Below are 24,955 nucleotides of genomic sequence, written 5' to 3' on the forward strand. Positions count from 1 at the left end.
TAAACTACTGTTTCTAAAGCCTTATTTGATGAAATTCTGTCCACGCATGTTGGTGTGTTTTCTGATGGCTGAAATGCAGGAGCTATATTTAGAGGACTTTCCAGATTAGCTGAAAACAAAACAAAGTAACAGTACTACTGAATATAGGAAAGAAGCTAGGAATCAGCCAGGCATGCTAGTGTGGCTTTCTCTCAGCTGGAACATGAAGATCTATCTGCCGGTTTTGGTAACATAAATAGTAAATGTCAACTAGCCGTGAATTTTAAGGCAGTAAATCGTTTATCAAAAAAATATTCTTGATCTGTCTTGAAACAGGCTGCACATTTTCTTACTGCAAATCTTGAATAGCATAAGAATGAGGAAACTTGTTTATATTTAGCATAAGTATGGAGTGCCTACATTTTTCTTACAAAAAGTAGCGTGTGCTCTTAGCATCAGTCACTGAGTTATCACCCCTCTGAAATCTGACGTGTAGCCATTGACATCTGGTCTTACTGAAAAGAAACCTTTATTTTCTGTATGCCTTGTGCACGAGAAGTGATAAATGCAAGGTGTTAATGGAAGAGGTTTCTGAAGACTTCCATCTAAAGGAGGTGACTGAGAGATGCATCCTGTTGTTTAAAAAGTAAAAATAACACTCTGAAGGTCTGGCAACGAACGCTTAACTAGTATTGTAATTATTTAAATGAGAATGTAACTCCTCCAACATGTGGAAAACAGAATAGCTTGTGGCTGTGTGAGAAGCACATGGAACAACACTAAAGTAGAAACTTGTTTGTGAAGGATGAGAGGTCGTACATCATGCAGTGGTTCTTGCTGTCTTAAAGTGATGAGTGAATCATCTGCTTCTTCTGTCCCTTAAAAGGGGCATGATATGTGCTTTGTTGATCCTAACCATACAAAATGTTAACTTAAATCCTATCTATTTTTCATTAAAATACAGTTATTAAACATTTCCTGTTTTACTTAAGCAATTCAAATCATTTGAAGAAAGCAGTTGGACACTGTAAATCTTTTTAGGACTCGAGATTGACTTTTCCTTATAGAACTTAAATAATATGTGTAATCTCTTAAGACTGTTGCCTTCATTTTAGGTGAATCTGTGTCTGTAATTAAGCACACTGATCCTGTACCCGATCCTCGTGCTGTAAACCAAGACAAGAAGAACATGCTTTTCTCTGTAAGTTTTCCTTGAAAGTTTAAAACATAGAAAGTAATACAGAAGCTGATAAACAAAAGCAAAGAGAACTCCAGGTGTGCATCTAAAGGCTGTGGGACTTCTTGCTCTGTTCTCTGCACATGTCTGTATGCATGTCTCCATGAGCATCAAACTGAATGAATTAAAGGCTAGAAGTGGCTTCTAATTAAAGCCATCCTTAGTGAGGGTGCTCGTTTAGGCCAGTTTATATGAGGAAACTAATATTTGTCCTTCACTAGAAAGGATATCGAAGGACATACACTTTAAGGGACTCCTAAACTCCTTTTATAAAGTAACTTATGTGTCGCTGAAGTTGAGAACTAGCTTTTTATTAGGGAAAGAAACTGTTGATTGAAATTTGTTTCAAGAAAGTGGTTGGATGCCTTTCAGATACTGAAATAACAATCCTTATTGTTGGTGAACTCCTTGCAGAAAGCCTAACTGTTGTTACTCATCTTAAATGTTCGCACAGAGTCCCACAGAACACATGTGTTACAGTAAATAACATTATTAGGATTGTGTTTTGCCAGATTAAAACAAACAAAAGCTCTTAAGGTGCCAGTACTTAGCAGCAGATGGATTTGTTTACACTACTTACAATAGATCAGTGTTTGTTCATATTCACCCTAATTTTTTAAGTAGAAATCCTACACTAGAGTATTCTTTTGTGTGTACTGGGAAAATGTCATTCTTCCTGTTCCACCTCTTCCGCAATTGAGCTGAAACACTGCTTCTCTAGTCTGCCCTTTTAAACATAGCTGTCTGTCTTTACATCAGGGTACTAATATTGCTGCTGGTAAAGCTATGGGAGTGGTCATTGCAACAGGAGTCAACACTGAAATTGGCAAAATTCGTGATGAGATGGTGGCTACTGAACAAGAGAGAACCCCACTCCAACAAAAGCTGGACGAGTTTGGAGAGCAGCTGTCTAAAGTCATCTCGCTTATCTGCATCGCGGTTTGGATAATAAACATCGGTCACTTCAATGATCCGGTTCACGGTGGCTCCTGGATTCGAGGTGCTATCTATTACTTTAAGATTGCTGTCGCTCTTGCTGTTGCTGCTATTCCTGAGGGCCTGCCTGCTGTTATTACCACCTGCTTGGCTCTTGGAACCCGTAGAATGGCCAAGAAGAATGCAATTGTTAGAAGTCTTCCCTCCGTGGAAACCTTGGGCTGCACCTCAGTTATTTGTTCTGACAAGACTGGTACTTTGACCACCAATCAGATGTCAGTCTGCAGGGTATGTTGAAATAACTCGCTTTGTTTTTCTCCTCAGCAGCTCTCAGTGTTAGTTGAATTCTTTTGATCATGAGGTTTTTGGTTCTCAAATCATCAAAATCTGCCTTTATTTTCCCAAGATAAGCTTCTGTGTTGAGGTCAGTTTTCCAGTGTAGAGAGTTGAAGGCTTACTTCCCTTACTTCCCTTACTTGGTCATGGCCAAAAATAGCTGCACCCCCCTCTTGGTGTAAGGGACAGTGGTTTGCAAGCAGCTTCCAATTGGCTGTCTGTAAGCAATTCAGTCTCCTGGTGATGATTTCCTCTGATTTGTCCTATTTCAGAAGGGTGGGGTGGGTATGTTACAATCATAACATTCATCTGTGTATGAAGATGATAGAGGTGGGAGAAGCTTAGCAATGAGAAAGTCTAAAGACTTTGCTGGCAGTAACTTGGATAGTCTGAGGTATTTTCACTACTGAATGCTCCCACCTTCATTTGGTTATCTTCACTATCCACTATTGCTCAGATGTACTTTGCTGCAGCGTCGTCAACATACAATGTTGTCTGACTAATCTGGCAACTTGGCAGTGCAAGTGACACCATCAGGCATTGCCATGGTCGTATTCAATGTGTGGCATGTTTTTATGTTAGCATAATGCTGATGTGCCCACCTCCCTTTCTCAGATGTATTCTTTCTTGTGCTGATTAGTTCAGGATTTTTATAGCTTGTCACTTAATGACATGCATGTTGTGTTGCCCATTTTCTGTGCATCCCATATACTTGATAACTCTTTGTAGGAATTTTATGGAGAAAGCACTCTGTTCTTTTAATACTTGTGGATGTTCAGCAGCATAGCAACTGATATCAAATGTTTGGTCAGAGTTATTACATGGGGTTAGAATTTCAAATGCATAAACATTGAGCATTACAGACTGGTATCTTTGGCAAGTCTTAAACAATTTATTCTCATGTGATTGTTGGCGGCTTCTTTTTAACTGGCAGTTGACTTGTTCTACTTGCTTAAGTATTGTAGTATTTATACCTAGAAAACACAAAGCAGCTGCTCATCAGTATTCCAGAGGAGGTTACTTGCAGTAGAGTTGCATAACTGCCCTAGTCTTTGCGGAGGTTTTTTTTATCACCAAACGAATGCTGCCAAAAACAAAGATGCCAAAAGCAGAAGGCTTCATGGTAACCTCATCAGTTAAGAACCTTCAGATGTGTTTACTTAGGAGCTCCAAAGGCACTGCTCCTTACATTCGGAGGGCTGGATACTCCAGGTCTTGTGCTGTACTTCTTACTGGGTCCTCATTATTCTGTAGCTGTCTCAAGTTGACCTTAATTTCAAAGATGGGCAATACACAGCCAAATCCTAATAACCTGTAGACAGTGCACGCATTCCTGGTTTCTCTTGAAGCAGGTGGCTGTGAAGAGTTAAGCTGCGTTGTGAAGAGTTTTTACAGTAGCAACTCATTCACAGTTTTGTTTTTTGTGGTGTTAAATAATATCCTAAATACTTCAGTCAAAAGGGAAAGGAGAAGCTTTGAGGTCTTGTTTTCATGTCCCGACCTGTCCTGTCAGGCAGGAATGCAGTTATTGTGCCTTGTGGTCTCTCAAATCATTGGCTTGTTGAGCTTTTTGGTTTTTAAAATGACTTTAAAAGAGTGTGGGGACTCCAGGCATTGATGAAGATCACGTGTGCATCAGCTAAATGTTGTGCTTTGCAGAAGTGCTTCCCTAAAACACGAGGCAATGCAATGAGGGGTAAGCAGGATGCTGCTGGAGTGTGGTTTGGCATAATGGCTCATACCAAAAGACTAGGAAGAAACTGTGTCAAGGTGCGCTTTTTGAGCAGCGTGCTTTTTCCTTTGCTACCACTCCAGCTAGTCCTGGTAGAGTACGAGCAGGTTCTTATCTTTGCTTTCCCAGATTTGAGTCTGCCTGCAGCTCAAGAGTATGAATGCATCCTCTAAATCAGTGTATGCATTTGAAAATAACTCCATCCTGTGCTGCCTGGGCACTCAAGCTGTCTGAACATTTCTCATCTACCAGTGCACTGGGCATTAAAAGACTTAGCAAGAACCAGGATGGAAAATGCCTTCAGTGGTATTAAGGGAAACTCACTGTATTTCAGCACTTCAATTCTACTTCTGAAAGCTTCTGCTATTTGCAGATGCTTTGTGTTTTTGCTTTGGCAAGAATTGTTCCTTTCTAAGCTGTCCTGCACTTCTTTTGATTGGAACTCTTTAAAACATATAAACAAGAATTAATTCACAAGTTTAAAGCCTAGGAGTCATGGTCAGGATGATGATCTTAATTATCAGTTGATACTGAGTACACAGTATCTGTTTTTCAACTTGTTGGTCTCCTTGTGCCTCCATTCACTTCTCAAATGTGATCTGTTAGGCAGACGTGCTGATTTCTGTGCATTAACAGGTCATGGAGCTGTTCACATACATACAGGATCGAAGTCTGGTTTTGTTTAGTTTGCATATTGAACACGGACTTGTTTCTTGTACCTGCTTGCTTCAGGCCTTTTTAAATCTTGCGTATTAATGACTGTTCAAAGGCAGTAATGCTTCTAACTCTAATTTCAGATGTTCATCCTGGACAGAATAGAAGGAGATAGCTGTTCTCTGAATGAATTTACTGTAACTGGTTCGACATACGCTCCCATGGGAGAAGTGTAAGTGTTGCTGAAGTTAAATATTTGTTTGTTTATTTATTGGCTGTTGCTTTAGACTTGGAAAGTTGGGACACAATATTTGTTAATACATGGAAGCTTAACCAGTGAGAATGTCTGCTCTGAAGGGCTGGGGAAGCATAATTAGCAATAAAGACAGCTAAGTTCTAGGAAAGCAAACCTTCTTGAAACTTTCATATACTCCAATATTGCAGTTTCCTATTCCTAAGAATAAGTTAAGGGTAGACCGAGGCAACTAAGAGAATCCTTAGGGTTTTTCTTCAGAAGGTGAGCCTCTCTCTATTGGGTTCTTACTGCTCCTTTTGTTTGGCAAGTCTGTAATGTTTTTGATTTTATCAATTCAGTTTAGTAGATTCTACAGACAGATACATAGATTTCTGTGTATGCATTAGAGTTGGATTCAATTATTTTTGAACAGCTCAACCTTGTAGAATTTCACATGGCCTCTGACTTGGTGCAGTCTTCACCAATCTCAGTAGCAATTCTCTCTTTAATTTTCTTAGCAGTTAAGACCGTAATGTTCTCAGCAGCTGGAAATCTTAATTCCAAGTCTTTTTTTTTCTTTCAAAGCTAATTGCTGTCAAAAGCTTATGCTGTCATTTCAGTAGACCAAATTAGACAAGGTGACATTCTAGATGTTGTAAGGCATCCAGCTATTGTGCTTTAACTGGTCTCTCAAACTCTGGGTAAATGAAATAATATAGTTCATTGGGATGGCAGATGTTAATTACAAGAGGACAGTCACTGGTGTATGTTAACGTTTTCACTTGCTGGGGGTGTGAACAAGGACATTAAGAGCATTGCATTCATGTATTTGAACACTGTGGAAGGGAAGTTGAACACCACAAGCCATTTTTTGGCATGGGATGGTAAATATCTGAATTCTCAAACCAAGTGAAAGAGTTAAGAGCTTGGAGCTACTGAATTCTCCTTGTGGCTGTAGGATTATATGCAAAATGGGACTTCAAAGGCCAACATGCTTTTAAAGATGCATTTTGTTTGTAGGCTGTATTATGCAACACTGAAATTCGTTTGCAGTACTACAAGAGGCTGAACAAAAGCTTACATAATCAGATGTCATAGGCAGTGTTAAGCATTCTGAGGGGGTAGTCATCTACTTTTTTCCTACCATCAGGCACTTTTTTCTCCTTGAGGGATTTAATGAGAGGTGTTGCATGAGACCCACGTCTTGCTGATTTGGGGAGTAGAAACTAACATCACTGGATGCTTCCTTTATGGTTCTTTTATGCTTACTCTACAAGTGTGGTGTTTGAGAGAACAAATTCATTTATTATCCATCTCTTTCTAAATGTGAGAGTAGAGAAGTTGCATTTCTTATTTGTGATCCACAAGTGGTGTATTACATTCAGATATTCAGCAGAGCCTGCTTTCTGGTGGTTCTTGTATTGTGAAACGAGTTAACTTTTCATTGGTATAGAAGATACACATTCAGCACAGGTGAAGTTTTAAGAAATGACAGAAGGCAAATGTACTGGCCATGTACCATGACAACTTCCATGCCTGCTCAGTTGGTGTGTAGCAGTAAATATGGGGAATCTGTGGTAATGCTAAGGAAGCTAAGCTTCTACTGTATCCAGCTATATCCTTCTCCTTGGAACAACCCTCAAAGTCATGGGTGCTTTCATACTGATCTTGTATCATACTGATCTTGTATTCTGCTATCACCGACCTTTTTGTGTCTCTCATGTTCCTGTATTATGGCCACCAGAGGAAATGAGGTGTTGTGATTCAGGCAGTAATTCCATCACTAATCATGTTCTGTTACGTCTGATCTAAAACTCAGATTTTGCTTTTATCCAGTCTGCTTTTCTCAACTATTTCTGTTCATACTGTGTGCTCTTGAAGGGCATTTGGATTCCCTGGTGAGCTCTGTAGTTCCAAGTCCTTAATTACTAAGCATAGTACTAAATGGCAATACAATAGGGGTTTAAAGAGGAGAAAAAGGGTGAAATTCTGGCCAATAACAAACACGATTTCCCTTTTTTTTTTTCCCTTTGGAAAGGCATAAAGATGACAAACTTATTAAGTGTAGTCAGTATGATGGCCTTGTGGAACTGGCAACGATCTGTGCGCTCTGCAATGATTCCTCTTTGGATTACAATGAAGTAAGTACATATCCTGCAACAGAGGAGAGAGTGAGAATGAGGATAGGTGTTTGTTCCAGTCTGTCTGTGTAATGCCTTTCAGTGGTAAATCCCCTTCTATTCAAGGAAGGGTATTTAGGCCCTCTTAAGTATTAATTCAGGGAATGGACTTGTTTGTTGAACACCAGCAAAGCTTAAGCCAGGCAGTAAAGTGTAATCTGGAACTTGGAAGTCCCTTGTTATGTAGGGTGTCAGTGGTGACACTGTGTTGCTTTGCCCCACTTCCTTAAGGTTGCTACAAAATAACTTAAATGCTTAATAAAATACTGACATTCTTCTCAGCTTGTAATAAGAGGAACATCTGGAAGTGTCCTACAAATTACACTCTTCAAAATTGCTTTTTAAACAGAGTTTTGCTTGTTTCGCAAGCTATAGTAAGGCTTGTTTGTTTTCCACTGCGAAACTTGAACTTTTGTCTCTGGTAGATTCTGATTGAGGCTTAAAATAAACTCCTTTGTTTTTGTTTGCTCTGTTATCTAAAGGCAAAGGGAGTATATGAAAAAGTTGGTGAAGCTACAGAAACAGCACTTACCTGTCTGGTTGAAAAGATGAATGTATTTGACACAGACTTGAAAGGACTTTCACGAATTGAACGTGCAAATGCTTGCAACTCGGTCAGTACCCAGAGCTGGAATTCACTGGGGAGTGAGTTTTGTAATATGTATTATCTAAATGTATCGCTATGCTGCTCTTTTTACAAGGTGATAAAACAACTCATGAAGAAGGAATTCACTCTGGAGTTCTCAAGAGACAGAAAATCAATGTCTGTCTATTGCACACCGAACAAACCAAGCCGCACGTCCATGAGCAAGATGTTTGTTAAGGTGGGTTCTGTGCTGGGGAAGTGCAGCTGTACAGTGGCTGCAAAGGTGACATAACGCTGAACATGGTGGCAGAAATCACTTCAGCTTGAAAATGAAAAACTTCAGTAGTTTGAGCAAATGTTCTGTTGGAAAGGATTTGTTAAACTGAGGTTTTCTTTCTCTTTTTTTGCGTCCACAAGGGTGCTCCTGAAGGTGTAATCGATAGGTGTACGCACGTCCGTGTTGGAAATGCTAAAATACCATTAACCTCAGGAATTAAGCAGAAAATCATGTCTGTCATTCGAGAGTGGGGAACTGGTAGAGACACACTGCGTTGCTTGGCTCTGGCAACCCATGACAATCCTCCTAGGAAAGAAGAAATGAATCTTGAGGACTCCTCAAACTTCATTAACTATGAGGTAAGTTTTAGTAAAGGGCTGTTTACAAGACTCCTCCCTCTCTGCAAGTGGAGAATGGTGACTTTGACTTATTGTTTCTTGAGGAAGTTACGGCTGAGAGTTTTGTCTTAGAAGATGTTTTTGATGCCAGACAATGGTTAGCCACATCTGTGGAGGAAATTGTCGGTTTCAGAAGAGACGCTGTGTGTCTCTGAAGAAATTCAAAGGCTTAAATTCAGAAATACTTCATGGTTTATGATAATCCCCCCCCACACACACACACACCCTTCAATTTGTTCCCCAATTTATTCTAGGTTTAAAAGAAAAAACACTTAGTTCATGGTGGCTGGTTATATGTGCTGCTGCCAAGCTACAAATGTATGAAACCAGCTAAGCTGCCACCTGCAAGTTGTGCTGTTTTGCATGTAAACATACAGTCCTCAGGTCATAGCACTGTAAACTGGTTGCAGAGACCGAGTCTTGAAAAGTCCTTTTAAAAACCACATTGTGGTTTCAGCTTTAATGTTTCTTAATTTGACGCTGCTCAACTGCAAAGACCCTGTTGGAGATTTTTGTGAGGGAACCAAACTGCCATTTTGTGCTCTGAGGATCAGGTTTACTTCCCCTCCTCCATATGTCAGCTGCAAAAGCTCTGTCTGTTGTTATCCTAGCTGCTGCAGTCTTCCACTGGAACCTGCATCTGGGACTTGGGGTGTGTGGGTGGCAGGGGAGTGACAACAGTTGCATGAGTTTTGTCTTGGCCACTGTGCTCTTGACACTGCTAACAAAAAAGAAAGGCCTGACTGTTTGCAAGTGGAATTTGCATGACTGACAGTTAGATCACGCTTTAGATAATGAGCATATTTGAAGCAGGATTTGGAAATGCAGGTTCCCACTGCAGCGTGTGGTTGTGCTTTTGGAATTAACTGTGTCTTCTTTTATACCCCTCCTGTAGCATTGTGATTCCAAAAGCTTCAGTTCTTATTAATATCTGCCTGTAGATGTGACCTTTCAGTTCTTCTCCCACTGTTTGGATTCACTGTCAGTGCTTAAGTGCTGTGAAAACTTAGGGTGAAACAGAACCTCTCGGAAGGACAATGACTAGTAATCACATCATGTGTAATACGCTGGCTTTCACTAAATGTCAGGGTGACATAGGCTTCAGTGTCTGATTGCTCAATGTAGAATCACAGGATATGGTGGACTGGGAGTAAACACTAAGGGTCACTGTGCTGAGATGTTACTCACATGCTAAACAGACACGATTATTTTGGTAATGTCAGATGAAAAGTCTACAGGATTCTGTGCTGAATCTCAGTGGTGTGTTCTTTCAGACCAATCTGACCTTTGTGGGCTGCGTGGGAATGCTGGATCCCCCAAGAATTGAAGTAGCTTCCTCTATAAAGCTGTGTAAACAAGCTGGCATTAGAGTGATTATGATTACTGGTGATAATAAAGGTACAGCAGTGGCCATTTGCCGACGCATTGGTATCTTTGTGGAAGATGAAGATGTTTCTACCAAAGCTTTTACTGGCCGTGAATTCGATGAGCTCTCACTCGCTGCCCAGAGAGATGCTTGCCACCATGCCCGCTGCTTTGCCCGCGTGGAGCCTTCTCACAAGTCTAAGATTGTCGAGTTCCTTCAGTCTTTTGACGAGATTACAGCTATGGTGAGTAAAAGAACTTCTTCCATGACTCGAAAGGCAGATGCTGTTTTTAAAGCAGATTTCACCATTGCAGACTTGTGCCTTGTTGTGGGATTCTGCTTTTTCCTGAATTCCATCTCAGAGTAGTTCTGCCCTTAAGTGATGTTTAAAGACCCAAAATATGAGGCCCAATTTAAAAAGCCCATCCCATATGCAAGTAAATATTTTCATTGAACTTTTAATTCTTGTTTTAGACTGGTGATGGTGTCAATGATGCCCCAGCATTGAAGAAAGCAGAAATTGGAATTGCTATGGGCTCTGGGACTGCAGTGGCTAAAACTGCTTCTGAAATGGTTTTAGCAGATGATAATTTTTCAACTATTGTAGCTGCTGTGGAAGAAGGACGTGCAATTTACAACAACATGAAGCAGTTCATCCGTTACTTGATTTCTTCCAATGTTGGAGAAGTTGTTTGGTAAGTTCAGCATGTTTTCTTTGGATTGGAGTAGTGAGGATGGAGTTGTCTTTCCTTGTTCTGGTATTTCTCACTACAACCAGAGAAGGTGGCTCAGTGTGACTGTGGAATGGAGTCTGTGTACTTCTAAGCTCCCTGATATTTACTGGAGAATTTCAGATCAACACTGAATTGCATAGAGTTTTCCAGCTCAGTGGGTGACCAAATGCTGTGCTGTCATTTGTGTTTGAAATGCATCTTTGTGAAACTGAATTTTAAAAACTGGAAAGTAAGAACTTCTTTCTTAGAAGATTTGTTTCTTTATGTAACTTTGCCACGTGTGTAACTTACGTGTTTCTGTAACTGTAACCTCAAGTTTTGGAGGAATGTGTCTTATGTTGGGGAGGAATGTTGCTCCAATAACACAGAATGCATTTCTGGTAACAGAATGCAGGTATTGGTCTTGTAATGGTTGCTTGTATCAAAGCATACCTTCTCCTAGAGCCAAATACAATATGGTGTTTGACTTGCCCAGTTTTTCTCATAAACTTTAAAGCTGCCCTTTGCGTGGCTTTTGCTGCAGGGCCTGTTTCTGTTCTTGGAGCTGTGAAAGTGAAATGCCCAGTACTTCTGTGGAGATGCTGTTGGAAATCCAGCTAAATCGAGCTTACCCATTCGAGCTATAACAACACCATCTCTGCAGTAGCTTGTGTTTTATAGAAAGTGGTTTGTAAGCGTGCGTAACTGGTGGGTTTTCTTATTGTAGCATCTTCTTGACTGCTGCCCTGGGTTTTCCTGAAGCTCTGATTCCTGTCCAGCTGTTATGGGTGAACCTTGTGACAGATGGTCTCCCTGCTACAGCTCTGGGCTTTAATCCTCCTGACCTTGATATCATGAACAAACCACCCCGCAACCCCAAGGAGCCGCTGATCAGCGGGTGGCTCTTCTTCCGTTACCTGGCGATTGGATGTAAGTAGTCAGAGCTGCTTGGTTTCTCTGAAGGAAACTAAGGCACGTTGATTCTTTTTTTCCAAGATCCACTTAGAAAGCAACATCTGCTTTTTTCTGCTCAAGTCTTGAAAGCCAGCAATAGAGATTCCGTGGAATTGCTTTTGTTTGGTTTTGTTCTTTTTTTGTGTATGTGCATACAGTGCATTGATGAAGTGGTAAAAGTGCCCCTTCTGTTGGTAACAATGGAGGCAGAAAAAGCCGTAGCTGTGTGACATAAACATGACATTTACTGCTTCATCAGAACCTGCTGGTTTTTGACGAGTGAGATCTTCTTTTCAGTGGGGTTCCTAGCACTGAAAAAAGCACTTTGTTGTCCTTAAGGTTACGTTGGTGCTGCCACTGTGGGTGCTGCTGCTTGGTGGTTTATTGCTGCTGATGGTGGTCCGAGAGTAACCTTTTACCAGCTGGTATGTAGTGTTTCATTACTTAGAGGGGGTGAGGAGGGAGGGAAGGGGACATGCTTACAATTTCTATTTGAAAGGACTGGAAAAACAGTATTATCTAAAAGTTTTGTTTGGACGAATGTCATTATATTTGATTCATCTTCAAGTTTTATTGTTGCATTAGTCTTAATATTGAGCTGAAAGTTGAGTGGTGTCCTTTAAGTAGAGACTAACAGGAAAATTTCTAATGCTATGGAACAGCTTTGGGGATTTTCTTTGCTGTTAGTGCCCTATTAGACACTGCAGTGACTCCTGTAGTTCAGTGCTTGTAGGATTCATGAAGTTTTCTTAGCAGTGCTCACTTTCTAGGCCTATTTAACATTCTGAAAGTGAAGCTGTAGAAACGAGTTCACGCTGTTCTGTTTCAGAGCCATTTCCTGCAGTGCAAAGAGGACAACCCAGACTTCTCTGGTGTCGACTGTGTGGTTTTTGAGTCTCCGTATCCAATGACAATGGCTCTTTCTGTACTTGTCACCATAGAGATGTGCAATGCCCTCAACAGGTTTGTATCTCCAAATCGAGGAGGAAAGCTTTCGCAGAGCTTATCTAAAATCATACCTTCTGCTCTTAATCTCCGGACAGCTCAACTAATAAATAATGAGTCATACTTTCTTTCCGAATCCTGGTAGTGCAAATAAAATGACTCTCCTAGATAACATTTGACACCTCTTATCTTAAGGTATATTGCTAATCCTGCCGGTTCATTCTGGTATTTTAGTAAGCACGAGCAGCTGAAATATTTTCCATTATTTTTAATCTTAAGATTAATCAATCAGATTATCCCTCCTCTGTTGGTATGAAGTGATACCAAGGAGAACTAAAATAAGAATATTGAAGATATGGAAAATAACTTTTCCTGCCCTAAGGGAGTGTGGGTTTAGCCAATTAGTGTTAGATTATAAATGGAAACCACTAAATAGCACAATGTCAAGGGTATATTTCTTCAAATAGCTTAGAGGTCAGTTAATTTTAAAAACAAATAAGCTAAACACAAGTGTACCGTGGTAGTCCTACATAATAAGGCACTGCTCCACATCTGATGTTCTGGATCTGAGGCTCTTCTGCAGCATAACCTAAATGCAGACTGAATCTGGAAAGCAGATTTTAAGAATAAGCATTACAAAGGTGCAAGGACCTGACCCTCAGTGTGTGCAGTCATTAATTGAGCTGCGAGGGAACGACTGGATAGGCAGGAAGGCTGAGCTGCGATGGATAGGCAGGAAGGCTGTCGTGTGCGGTTGTCCCCAGCGTTCCCAACATCAAAGTTGTAACCTACTTAAACCAAACTTGGTGTCCTCCTTTCTGTGCTGGCTCGGATAATCTTGCCATGCTGCTTCCTTGAGAGCAGTTACTGATGCACTGAATTTCCCTTGGTGCCTTGTATGTATTCATATGTACCGTGTTTTCCTTGCAGTCTGTCAGAAAACCAGTCCCTAATGAGGATGCCCCCGTGGGAGAATATCTGGCTGGTGGGAGCAATTTGCTTGTCCATGTCACTCCACTTCCTTATCCTCTATGTGGAACCGCTGCCGGTAAGTGCCTCTGTCTTCAATCCATCCTTGAGCTCGGAGGTGGAGCAGAAAACCTTGCGTGGAGCTTAAGGCAAGGGACGGAGGTGAAGCAAAGCTGTAACGCTTGGCTGTTCTTTCAGATTATCTTCCAGATCACGCCTTTAAATGTGACGCAATGGCTGATGGTATTGAAAATCTCACTACCTGTCATTCTGCTGGATGAAACACTTAAATACGTGGCCCGTAACTACCTGGAACCTGGTAAAGATAGTGTGCGGCCTGCCACCAAACCCTGTTCTTTGTCAGCATGCACCGAAGGAGTTTCCTGGCCCTTTGTGTTCATTACCCTGCCCTTGGTTATCTGGCTTTACAGCACAGACACTAACTTTAGCGATATGTTCTTGTCTTGACTGACATGGTGACAGTTTGACATTCAAAGGAAAAGTTTAACTTAATCAATTATTTTTTTTTTTATTATTATTGTTTAGAGCAACTTGTCTATTTCTGCTGAATTTTCACATGAACATATTTGCCGGTGATGGAGGTTTCATATTCTAGGTTTTGGTTTTGGTTTTGTTTTTTTTTTGCTTTTTCTTCAGTGGGGGCAATATATTCCTCTTTTATACACAGTTAAAGTGTCCATTGACATGTACAGAGAACTAACACTATTTTATGCAAATATTTTTTTGTAGATGATAAGCATGTACAGTGTTCTGTTCAATAGTTTATTCATCATGTAAAAAAAAGAAAAAAGAAAAAAAAAGAAAAGCCAACAAAACAGTTTTTGAGCCAGCGGACACTATCGAATGAAATTGGCAGCAGATTTTAGGGAATGAATGTGTGTTGTCTGAAACTAAAAAGAAAACAAAAGCATGTAACTGTTTGTCTTCTGCATGGTCATCCAAACTTAATTTGTCGTACGGTCAGGTTTTATTTTATCCATAAGCCAAACATTCTGCACTGGGTAGACAGCGCTGCTGCCTTGGGCGGCGTTTCTTCTCGGTCTCCCCTCTTCCTGCTCCCTTGCTCTGGGTTCTTGACTGTCCTTGTTTACACCACTTTCTGTATGAGATATGCCTAATCTTGCTCGTGCAGAAAATGCCATTCCAGGTGCAGCCTGCTGGGGTTCTTCCATCCTCAACACACACAGGTGTTTTTTGTTTGTTTTTTTTTTAAGAGATTATTTATTTGTCTATTGTATTTTTATTGTAACAGACCTTGTTTTGCCAGCGTTGCCCGTGATGCAGGGATAGGGATGTCGACTCAAACCCAAACCGAGCCTTTTTAACCGACCCAACCTGTTTTATTTCCAAAGGAGGGTTGCCATTGATTTCTTTTGTTTTTTTAATACCTTACGTGTCAGATTGTTTCTCCCCCGCCATTTTTAAGATCAAAACTTGTAATGAGACCTGGAATAATAACTTGCACTGCATAGCTTAGAAGTGGGATTGACCGCACTTAGGGCACTAATGATACGGCGTATACACGGAGTTGCTCTGCTGGCCTGTTGTTAGCCTGAGTTGAAGTGACGAGCTCGTGTGTGTTGTTTGTAAAATGTGTAAATAGCACATGACCAAATTGAACATATTGTATAGAACTATTTTTATTTTGATGTGGCACTAACCACCTTCATTATTACGGTAAATGTTAAAGCATGTTTTCAAATTCAGTCCTGTATCAACAACGTGTAAGTCATTAACAGTCCTAACTGTGGTGTTTTTCTCCAATGCCTTCCAACTTTCATCGACTAAAGTGAGTATTTCTCTTCCATTTCACCATGCCAGTGGTGACTTGCTGTACAATAGCGTATGCTGTATTCATGTTGAAGAATAAATAGTAATTTCCCTCATTCCCATGCTGTGTTTTGTCAAATTCTGCTGTGCTACATTATTATCACCACTTTAGACTCTGGCCTTATGGTACGAAGCTCCAGTTATTGATTCTGAAGGTAAAGAGTTTGCTTTTGTTTGCCAGTGTTTTAGATCTTATTCTGTAGCACCGGTAGAGCCTCAGCACCTCCATGATCTTTGCTTCTGCTCTTGAGGTGGAGATAAAATTGGATAAACCTCTTACTGAAGGCAGTGACAGCTGTTTATATGTTGATTTTAGTGTCCAGAACCCCTTGTGGTCAAGCACTGGCTTATCTTTCATTTCTTTCCTGCTCTGAAATGTGGGAATCCCCTCAGAGCAGCCTGGCCCATCTCCTCTAATTGCTGATCCCAGTGCTGTATGTGCAGGTGCTCCTCTTTGCAAAACTGACTGTTTCCAGAGCCTGGAAACGCTTTGAACCACAGTCATTGGAAAGACAGAAGAACAGGCTTGGCTTACCAGGATAGGCTTTGAAAACTGTACTGGGGTCAGTGTGCTTTGGTGGAGTAGCAGGTGCTGTGTTATCTTGTGTTGGCTTGACTTTAATAATCCAATTCAAACAGCTTTCTTATTCCTCACAGAGGAAAATAGTAGTTAAAAGCTACGTTCTGCTGGTGCCAGCTGGAATCCAGTGAGCACAGCTAATCCTGTAGGTTTTGGTCTTCAAATATACACTCTAACCCCAAAACACACAGAAGCCATTTGAAATCCCTGTGCATTGTGAGTGCTTGCTGTTTGTAGAAATGCTGGCTTCCTTTCACTGATGCTGAAGTGATCTGGGGATGCAGACCCGATAGAGCAGGTGTTCTGTAGGACTGCAAGCACTCATCTCCCTTGAATGCTCTCTTTGGTGTGGCAGAAACCTGTCTGCCAAGCTGGGTGTTGTGTGTACCGTAAGGCCAATGGCCAGCACCAGTCGGGTGCTGTATCAATATTGAATGAGCAATGTTAAGGCTCGCCTGTTTCCTGAAACAGGAAACTAACAGGTCACATGGATCTGGTTTGGTCTGAAGGCACCTGAATCACAGGTGTCGTTATTGGTTGGAATGAACACCCGCAGGTGTGTTCCCAGCACTTTGGCCACACTCCTGAGCTCAGGTTCTGTGTAAGCCTCCACAGCACCTCTGTTGGTTGGCTTTTCTAAGCTGTGTACGTGGCAGTACTTCTCAGTTCTTCTTGTATGGTCTTATTCCTGTCTATGATGCCAAGTAATTCTGCTGTCTAACCCCTTTCTTCCTGTCTCTAAGAAGCTGAAGGGGAAACTGAGGGGATAGATGAAATTTAGTCTTTCAACACCTGCTGGATCTGTCTGACACGCTCAGCTGCGTGTGCTGAAGACAAACCTCACTGAGAGCTCTGATAGCAATTAACTCAGGGGATCTCACTTGTGTTTAGAGCCTTCTGTTGCTTGGATTTTACCTTTGAGAGCTGGACAGCTGGTGGCTAAATGTGGCCTTTATCCCTCTGGTGGCACCTGCAGCCTCAGGAACCTGGTTTTGTTGGACTGTTCCTGGATGGTTCGGGCTGTCTTCATCTACCTGGTTTTTTTGTTGTTGTCTTCTTAAGATTTCCTTGTTGAAATGGAGCAGCAGGGCTCCCTGTGAGCACCACTCCATGCCATGCAGTGGCATTGTCACTTTGCTCTCAGTACTTGTGCTTTCCCAGGGTCGCTCCCATAAGACGGGTGCCAGGCTGATGTGGACTTAGTAGGCAGCATCGCAAAGTTGAAGCTTTTGCTTCATCTCCTTGTCCTGTATTTCTGGCCTCCTCACTGTACTGGGGTCACATGGGGACAGGAATGGAGCTCCTGTTGCAGCGTTCGCCCTGTGAGCGTGCTAACAAGCTCTTATGTAGGCAGAAGAAACACAAAGATCTCTCTTTTATCTTGCTCTATTTTTAGAAGGTAACTTCCTACCTTTTGTTTTCCCTTTGCTCTCATCTCCCTGAGCTGCTTCATCTCTGCATTCTTCTGGGTTCTGTAGCATCCTTAGTGCTCCTGCTTGGTGTTTATTGAGGAGGGGGCTGAGATGGGCGTCCATTGTGACTGATGGTGCACGGTACACAGAGACTGCAGGTCTGTGCTGGGGAAGCAGTGAGGTTTTGCTATCAGCAGCTCCTCCTGAGTTCAGTGCTCTGCGGGCTGGTCCAAAGCAGAGCAGAGATGCTGGTCAGGAGCTGCAGTCACGTGTTGGCAGCGTGGAGACAAAAGCTTTTATCTTCCTGGTGCCCCAGGCTCTCTCAGCTTTTACATGTGATTCCAAGTCCCAGTTCTGAGCCCCACAACCAGCTGTGCCTTTTTTTTGCCCAGGCACTGAAATTAGTTCATGGTTTTTTCCCCCAAAGCAACATTATTGCAACAACAACAACAATCAGTATTGAAAGAAGCTGCACAAAAATAGACAGCAGTCTGTCAGTGCTGCGAAGCTCGTGGTTGTAGAGGGGTCCTTGTGGACAAAGGGTAAGAAAAGGAGTTGTGAACCTGATGATAAAATGCAGTACAGCAGCCCTCTGTCACTGCTCCGAGAGCACAGCTGATGCACAGAATGTATTTGGTAACTGCTTAAAGATGGTTGAATTCGCTGAGATGAAGGGAGGTAAAACTGATCCGAAGCTGTCTGTCTTTTGCACCTGTCTTGTTTACCTTTTTTGCACTTCTAACCATTAACCGTTTCCCTAATCTCTGCTAATTACATCCTTAATTACATTAATATCGTGCATTCTCAAACCCGAGCGGGAGAACCTAAATTGGAGTGTTGGAAAGCGGTGTTTTGAGGAGCCGCCATTGAGGTGCAGGCAGAGCTGCTCCCTTCCTCCTGACACGAGGCCAGCCTGGTGCTGTGCTCTGGGGGTGAAGTAGGCTGGGAGCTGGGTTGTGCTCTGCCCTCTGCCTCCACATCACTCTGCGTAGATTAGGCTTCCTTCTTTGAGGCTGGGAAGCACGGGAGCTGCACACACACCCCCAGCTCTCCTTTGCAGCCTTTGGCAGGGAGTGCTGATGGTGAAGGCAGCCCTGCTGGGCTCGGGAGAGCTGAGAGGCGCTCCGGAGTGCCCTGAACAGAGTAACCCGAGAGCATCCCCTCAATGGCAGAGCAGTTGGTTATCAGGCTTAACATCCTTTCTTCTGTCACTGTTGATCTTAAGTCTTGCTTTTAGAACGGTGCTTTGCATTCATCCTTTCATTAACTGATACCTTTTCTTTCTTTCCTTTTCAGCAATACTGGAGTAATCACTTCCTAAACAATTTTGCAGAAATGTGAGGTTGTTGTTTTGTTTTTTTTCCCCCCCTCCCTTTGTTGCGTGCATGTGTTTTTAGCAACACATCTCCCCAAAGTGCTGCATGTATCATGTGTAAAGATTCTTTGCTTCCCCTCCAAACAAAGCTCATGCTGTTCTCTGTGGAAGAAACGTGTGCTGCCGGTAGGACTTGAGATGTACAAAGGTGCAATGTAGCTTACCGAGTCGGGAACTCTCTCCGGAGAAGTTTTGGGTTCTGTGCTGCATGGAGAAGAGCTCGTTGATCCCCGGCTCAGAAGCGCTGAGCTGTCAGCCCGGTTTCCATATTTCCTGTATGTAAAATGTCAGTTTATAAAGTGTACAATATTGAAAAATAATGCATGCCTTGGGTTGTAGACAAATCTGTATCGTATCATCCGGACGTGCCGCTCTCTAACAGCTCATGTACAACACCATCCTATCTATGAAATCCACAGACAAGACTACAGCTGAATGTTCAACTGCAAAGCCTCCAGTTCATAACTTTGGGTTGTGTTGTTTTTTTTTAATCATGTGTGCAAATCGACCTGTTTTGCACTGTAATGTAACTTATTGAAGTCTAAGGCAGTGAGACAGATGTTGGTGCAATACAAAACATCGTCACGCGTCCATCGAGACGGCAGCAAACGGCTCGGCCAGTTACCACAACTGCATGTAACGACCCCTAGAAGCTGTAAATAAGATCGGTTGTCTACTTCCATGCTGACAGTAAGAAGCATCACACCTAGTTTCATTTGTATCAGGTAAATAAATCTATTCTACCATACAGCCCTGGCGTGTCATTCGATGCACTTTGTTTCCTGCAGGTACATGTGTGCGTCCTTCAGCCCGTCCTGGCCTTAATGGCAGGCGGCACACGCTCACACCAACAGCACCGCACTCTTTCCTTCCTTCTAGAACTATGCAGATGCCGGCTGCTCTTCCAGCACTCCGAGCTCCTCGCTGCTGTGGTTTCTCTGCGCAGGGTTTGTGTGTGTGTAAGGGACACTGTCAAGCAGTTTGCTCACTCGTGGTTTTGGTTTTGTTTTTTTTTAATGCTCCATTGTTTGTAAATCCCTCCAGAAAACTTAAAATAAACATTTCTTGCCCACTTACACCTTCATTATATATATATATATAATGTTTTGTTCTTTTCTGATTCTTAAACCCTTTTGGACCTTTGTAGCCACTTGGTTTTGTCAGTGATGAACCACCTGTGTGCTCCCTGCCTGCACCCGGCTGCACTGGGGCTCCGTCTGTCCCTGAGACCTGCACACAGGCTCAGCCCTCCTTAAGCATCAAGCGAGACTAAAGGAGACTAAAGCACTCAAGGGATAAAAGCTACGTCTGCCAAGTGTCCTCTGCTGCTCCGCTCTAAATCTCATAAACTAAGTTTTGTTTGGAGTAAGAGGAGGGGAGTGCGGGTACAAGCAGAGCCTCTCTAAATAAGCAACTTCAAAAGCGAGTAATGTGTTTTAAATTAAATGTAATGCCTCTTAAACTCTGGGCTGCGATACCAGCACGGTGCCTGCAGACAGTGTTACCCAAATTAGGTGACGGCTGAGACCCTTCAAAAACAACAGCACGAGGCTTAAAAATACTAAAGCTGAATTCCACTGCTCAGCTCCACTATATGATGTTGGGTGCTGCGCTAATACATGGGGCTGAACTGGGCTGCTTCCTACTATGGTAGCGTTGCTCTGAGCGAGCTGAGCTCTGCTCGCAACCTCTGGGCCAAAGCCGTCAGAGCTGAGCGCAGCGCCCAGTGCTCAGCTGCAGCCACGGCTCTTCCCTCTGCCTTGTTTATAGGCTGGCTGCAGCCCGCAGCGCTGTCACCAAATAACTCAGCGCTGCTGCTCCTGCACCGGCACCAGAAGGCAGCGGCACGTGTCTGTTGTGCTGCACTTGGACACCAGGGTTAAACAATCAGCATAATTTGCTCCTACCGGGTGGAGGAAAGCAGCTCATTAACAGCTCTCGTTGGCTTTAGGGAAACCATGAGAAAAACGAGGCTCGTTTCATCAGCTACAGGCAGCTGAAGTTTAGTTTTGCAAAGACCAAACTCTTATTATTTTTAATCACTCTGAAGTTCCAATCTGCAAGCTTAACCAGTCCCCCAAGCAAACTGCAAGCAGTATTGCCTACAACGCTGCCATACAGAGATAACCTGGAGCAGCTCAGTGTGTTGCTAAGTACTCACATATAAGGCTATGGGGTAAGAGATGCCGATATAAACAGCTTCATCTTCCCCCTCCTCACCTCCCTGTGACTCCCCAGCCCTACAGCAGTGCGGGGTGGGCCCACTCCCACAGCTCCCCCAGCTCTCAGCCATTACAGACACGTTGCATCAAACACGGCACAGGGGGCAGAAATAGCCCCGTTTTTACACCGAGGTGAATTGAATTGTGTAAGATTCAAACCCACACACACCTCCGCAAGGTGGGAGAGCTGAGAAAAGCGTTTGGTAGAGGAGAAAGCAAATGGGCTTCACAACTTGAGCGAGGAAAAAGCCTCAGGAAAACCCCCAGGCCAGGCCTGCAGAAGAAAGCAGGCGGCCTCTCTCCTGCTCCCCTTTAGTCTGCAGGGCTTTAAGATGTTTTACTACAACAATTCACCTGCAACAGTTGAAGTGCTCTACAGCAAACGTGTTTGGAGAACCATGTATCATCCCTGACTCCACACAGCTGCCCTTTAGACATTCCCCACCACAGGACAGCCCCTTTACTTAGCAACTTAACCTGAGCCTGCTGCAGCTTATTTAGCCCCTGAAACAAAGCTGCACAATAAACAGGGAGCAAATCTAACGGCTGGAGGTGCTGCAGAGCCCACTGTAGGACCCTGCTCAAAACAGGTAGATAAGTGGGCAGCACTAAGAGCAGCAGCCAGAGGCTGGCATGAAAAAGGTCGGCCAGCTCTACTCCTGCTGAAGGAGCACTGCAGGTTCACCTCAGAACTGCCGTGCTCCTCAGCAGCAGCCTGTGGCAGAGCTTGGTAATAAGGCCAAGTCCTCATTCTTGTTTAAACAGAGGCTGTGGGACCTGCATTCATGTGGGTGAGTTACCCCATCAGCCTCCTGGAGCAGCTGGAGAGAAGCGTGCGGTGTCACAAGAGCATCTAGAAGCTTCCATTTCTATCCATATCACCAGGCCTTGTGGAGGCAGTGCAATTTGCACTTGCACATCATCCCACCAGCGGATTTTGCTGACTCACCAGCTTCAGGAGAAGAAAAATTCCCTGTTCCCAAACCACGGTCAGCCTCCAGGATCTGCCTGGGAGATAAAAGAGAGGCAACCATCATCCCTGCAATAAGAAACAACAACAAAGGCCACAAACCGATAAGCCCGGACTGCTCTAAGCCCATGCTATTTTTGCAGGTGGCAGTGTCAGTTTTTCCTACGGAGGCAGGCAAAGAGCTGCTTTGCTATTGGGGTTAGATAACATCGCAGGCTAACAATCAAGTTGCAACCAGCTCATGCATATTGTAACCAAGTCCCACAGCTCCAGCACGCTGCCATTGCACAACACCAGGCCTTTCAGTCTCACTCTTCTTCCTGCCCTCCCCTGCATGCAGCGAGGCAAGACGCCCCAGACAGATAGATTTCCTAATAGAAACGTTTCTCTTATCACTGCTCTCCTCCAGATACAGCTGTTGAGGTATGAGAATAACCTCCAGCAGGTGAAACATGGGCACACGGGGAGCTCAGACAGCACTGACTCCTTACGGACTGCTTGCCAGCACCTGCGCTGCTCTGGAGTGTAGCTCCCAAACCTTTCACACGTCAAAAAGAAAACCAGCAGGAAATTGCCACGGCACCGGCTCCGTCCATCAGGCATTGCACACAAAGTGCAGCTGGCCTCTCATTAAACAAGGCTGAGTTTCCAAAGCGCCCTGTGCCTGCTTTAACAAGTTTTCCGCCTTCCACCATTACAGAACCTCCCAGAGAAACACCGCAGACTGACGCTGCAACGTTGTGTCAATCGGATTCCGCAATAAAAGAGCAAAAAGTTGTAGGTAATGTGCCAAAACTGGCCCGGGGGATGAACGTGTAGGATGTGCAGCATGAGATCTGTATTAGCACATGCAACAGAGCAAGGCCAGTGCTGCAGCTGGCTACAGCGATAGGGAACAAGATGTTCCCTTTGTCTGGGTGGAAGGAAAGAGCAAAGAATGGTGCAGAAATGAAATTCGAGCACCTAAAATCCTGGACAATTCCTTTTTGAAGCTGACGCTGCCCCTGGAGCACAGACCCCTTCCCTTCTCTTCCTGGAGTTGCTCTCACACCTGATGTTGCCTTTCTGTGTCCACTCAGCCCCGCACTGGTAAGACCTGAAAACAAAGTGAAGCAGAGGGAGGGTTAAACTGCCTTTGCAAAAACTGAAATATTTCCAGGGCTGAAGTGTTATTGGGCAGAAGGTCCTTGAAACTCCTTAGAGCCCAAGACTGCAGTAAGGGCACTGAACACTTGCTCACCTTGATGACGGACTTAAGCAGGAAACACAAACACTGACGTTACCTTTGGTTCTGTCTGATCGCTGGGACCCCCAGAGCTGAAAAAGCTCCTCGGTCGCAGACTGCAGCTGTTTGCTGGCTTCCCAACAGACAGGCTTTGCAAACACTGATGTCAGGACCCATATGGCCCGCAGCTTACATAGAACAGTATGAAGGTTCGTATCTGCACACTGCTGCTCTACTGATGTCATCATGCTTCAGTTTCCTGGAAAACCGCTTAGTATTCCAGCGAGATGAAGCCAAGTTACCAGCTTCGACACATCAAACCCTACTGCACGACAAGGAAGAACACAAGATATCATACAATAAACATTAGGCTAAAAGCAGAACAACAACCACAGTCTGTCCAACAGTTCAGGGAAAGGGCTGGCATCTTAATGACCTTTGCAGCGACGCGCGGGGCAACGTGCCACCCCTCCATCCAGCAGAGGAGCGGGGCCTTTTGTGCCGCCAGCTCAACCCAAGCTCTCGGATCAACTGCCAGTATAAGCATCACCCTCTGCCAACGGCTGAACTCTCCCAGCCTGGGGAGCCCAAGTGGGAGGCGTTCCAAGTCACCAACCCCCCCCATGAGGTCAGCAGAGCGTGCTGCTGCTGCCCGCCTGTCAGGAGACTTGGATGTAATTGGACTTTCTGTTCTCTGTAAATATTTCAGCAATCCAAACCAGCTCTCAGGATGGGGGCTTGTTCCCCTCCCTTTTCCTCTGGACGAGCACTCTGAGGCTCGCTGTGCTCTGACACACACAGCTGACAGCTGAAATAAAGGACAGCTCAAGTGTCCAAAGGCAAATTTCAGAATGCAAGCACAGTTTCCTGCCGTGCCACACGCTGGTCCAGCATCGTGCAGGCAGGACACAGAGCAGGACTGCCAGGTCAGCAGATGTCATCTGTTCTCCCTTAAGAAATGATGCTGTCTGTGAAGGGGTAGAGGTTAAAACTGTAAAACCTGTATGTCAGGAGCCGCACTGCTACTGCTAGATGCCCAAACCCTCTGCATGCGTCGGTATCTTGACAGGATGACAAAGAGAGAGAAGGAAAAGGAAACTGATCTCTGAACTTCTGAGGTCCTTTGCTCCTCCTGGGAGATGTGACCCTGGGATCCGAGCTGTAAGGAAACCCGTAGGGTTAAGTCTGCTATTGCAATTCCAAGTTATGTGACACTGTTGCAGCTACGTGTATCTCAGACAGGAGCTGATTCCTCAGCTTCCTCCAGCAACATTCATACTGCTCTCCCATCCGACTTTCTAACTCTGCAAAACATTTTCCCTTTGTGTCTTGTTTCTAATGCTACTCTTTGTTTTTAAAGCCTTGATGTTTGCTGGCCCTGCAAAAGGCTTGTTGGCTTGAGCACGTCGAGGAGGAAGGGGCTGTGGACTGTGATGCCGTGGAGCTGCTGTGTTGGAGCCGGGGCTTAAGGCTGTGGTGAAACATCTCAATGAAGAGTAAACTGTTCATGCAGGAAATTTCAGTGTAATGATTTCCTGTGTCTGTGTATCAAGTGAAGCTGTTTGGCCGGTCCACGTTCACCACCGTCGATGCAAAATAGAAAGAACAGTCTGTTTTCATTTACTGTCTAGAGCCGCATGCTTTGCTAACCTTAATGCTAATGGTTGTTTAATGCTCTGCATGGAATGTGCAGGGGAAGCTTTCACTGCAGCGGGTCACTGACAGATGTTTACATTGCAAAAGCCTCCGTTTAAAACTGCTTCTCTGCTTTGAACCATCACCCAGGAGAGGCAAAGGGCTTCACCAGTTTGGGGATCAGTTTC

General features: G+C 43.8%; 1 protein-coding gene across 2 annotated transcripts in view; it reads left to right on the top strand.

The window, feature by feature from the left end:
• The window catches only part of ATP2A2 (ATPase sarcoplasmic/endoplasmic reticulum Ca2+ transporting 2), a 41,455-nt gene extending 21,990 nt beyond the window's left edge, over positions 1 to 19,465 (top strand). Inside the window, exons 8-22 of one of the 2 annotated variants that reach the window (XR_011905420.1) lie at positions 1,095 to 1,180; positions 1,976 to 2,440; positions 5,018 to 5,106; positions 7,148 to 7,250; positions 7,772 to 7,903; positions 7,991 to 8,113; positions 8,293 to 8,511; positions 9,825 to 10,160; positions 10,391 to 10,611; positions 11,357 to 11,559; positions 11,923 to 12,008; positions 12,413 to 12,546; positions 13,459 to 13,576; positions 13,696 to 15,307; positions 18,637 to 19,465. Coding sequence is in view for 1 of the 2 variants with exons in the window: in XM_072351078.1 (XP_072207179.1) it covers positions 1,095 to 1,180; positions 1,976 to 2,440; positions 5,018 to 5,106; positions 7,148 to 7,250; positions 7,772 to 7,903; positions 7,991 to 8,113; positions 8,293 to 8,511; positions 9,825 to 10,160; positions 10,391 to 10,611; positions 11,357 to 11,559; positions 11,923 to 12,008; positions 12,413 to 12,546; positions 13,459 to 13,576; positions 13,696 to 13,816; positions 18,637 to 18,650 (2,450 nt within the window). In the remaining variant the exon portion in view is untranslated. The remainder of the gene's footprint in view (positions 1 to 1,094; positions 1,181 to 1,975; positions 2,441 to 5,017; positions 5,107 to 7,147; positions 7,251 to 7,771; positions 7,904 to 7,990; positions 8,114 to 8,292; positions 8,512 to 9,824; positions 10,161 to 10,390; positions 10,612 to 11,356; positions 11,560 to 11,922; positions 12,009 to 12,412; positions 12,547 to 13,458; positions 13,577 to 13,695; positions 15,308 to 18,636) is intronic. The other variant, XM_072351078.1, reaches the window with a different exon arrangement.
• The last annotated feature ends 5,490 nt before the right edge of the window (positions 19,466 to 24,955 follow it).

Source organism: Excalfactoria chinensis, chromosome 16 (genome assembly GCF_039878825.1).
Source record: "Excalfactoria chinensis isolate bCotChi1 chromosome 16, bCotChi1.hap2, whole genome shotgun sequence".
NCBI classification, from domain to species: Eukaryota; Metazoa; Chordata; class Aves; order Galliformes; family Phasianidae; genus Excalfactoria; species Excalfactoria chinensis.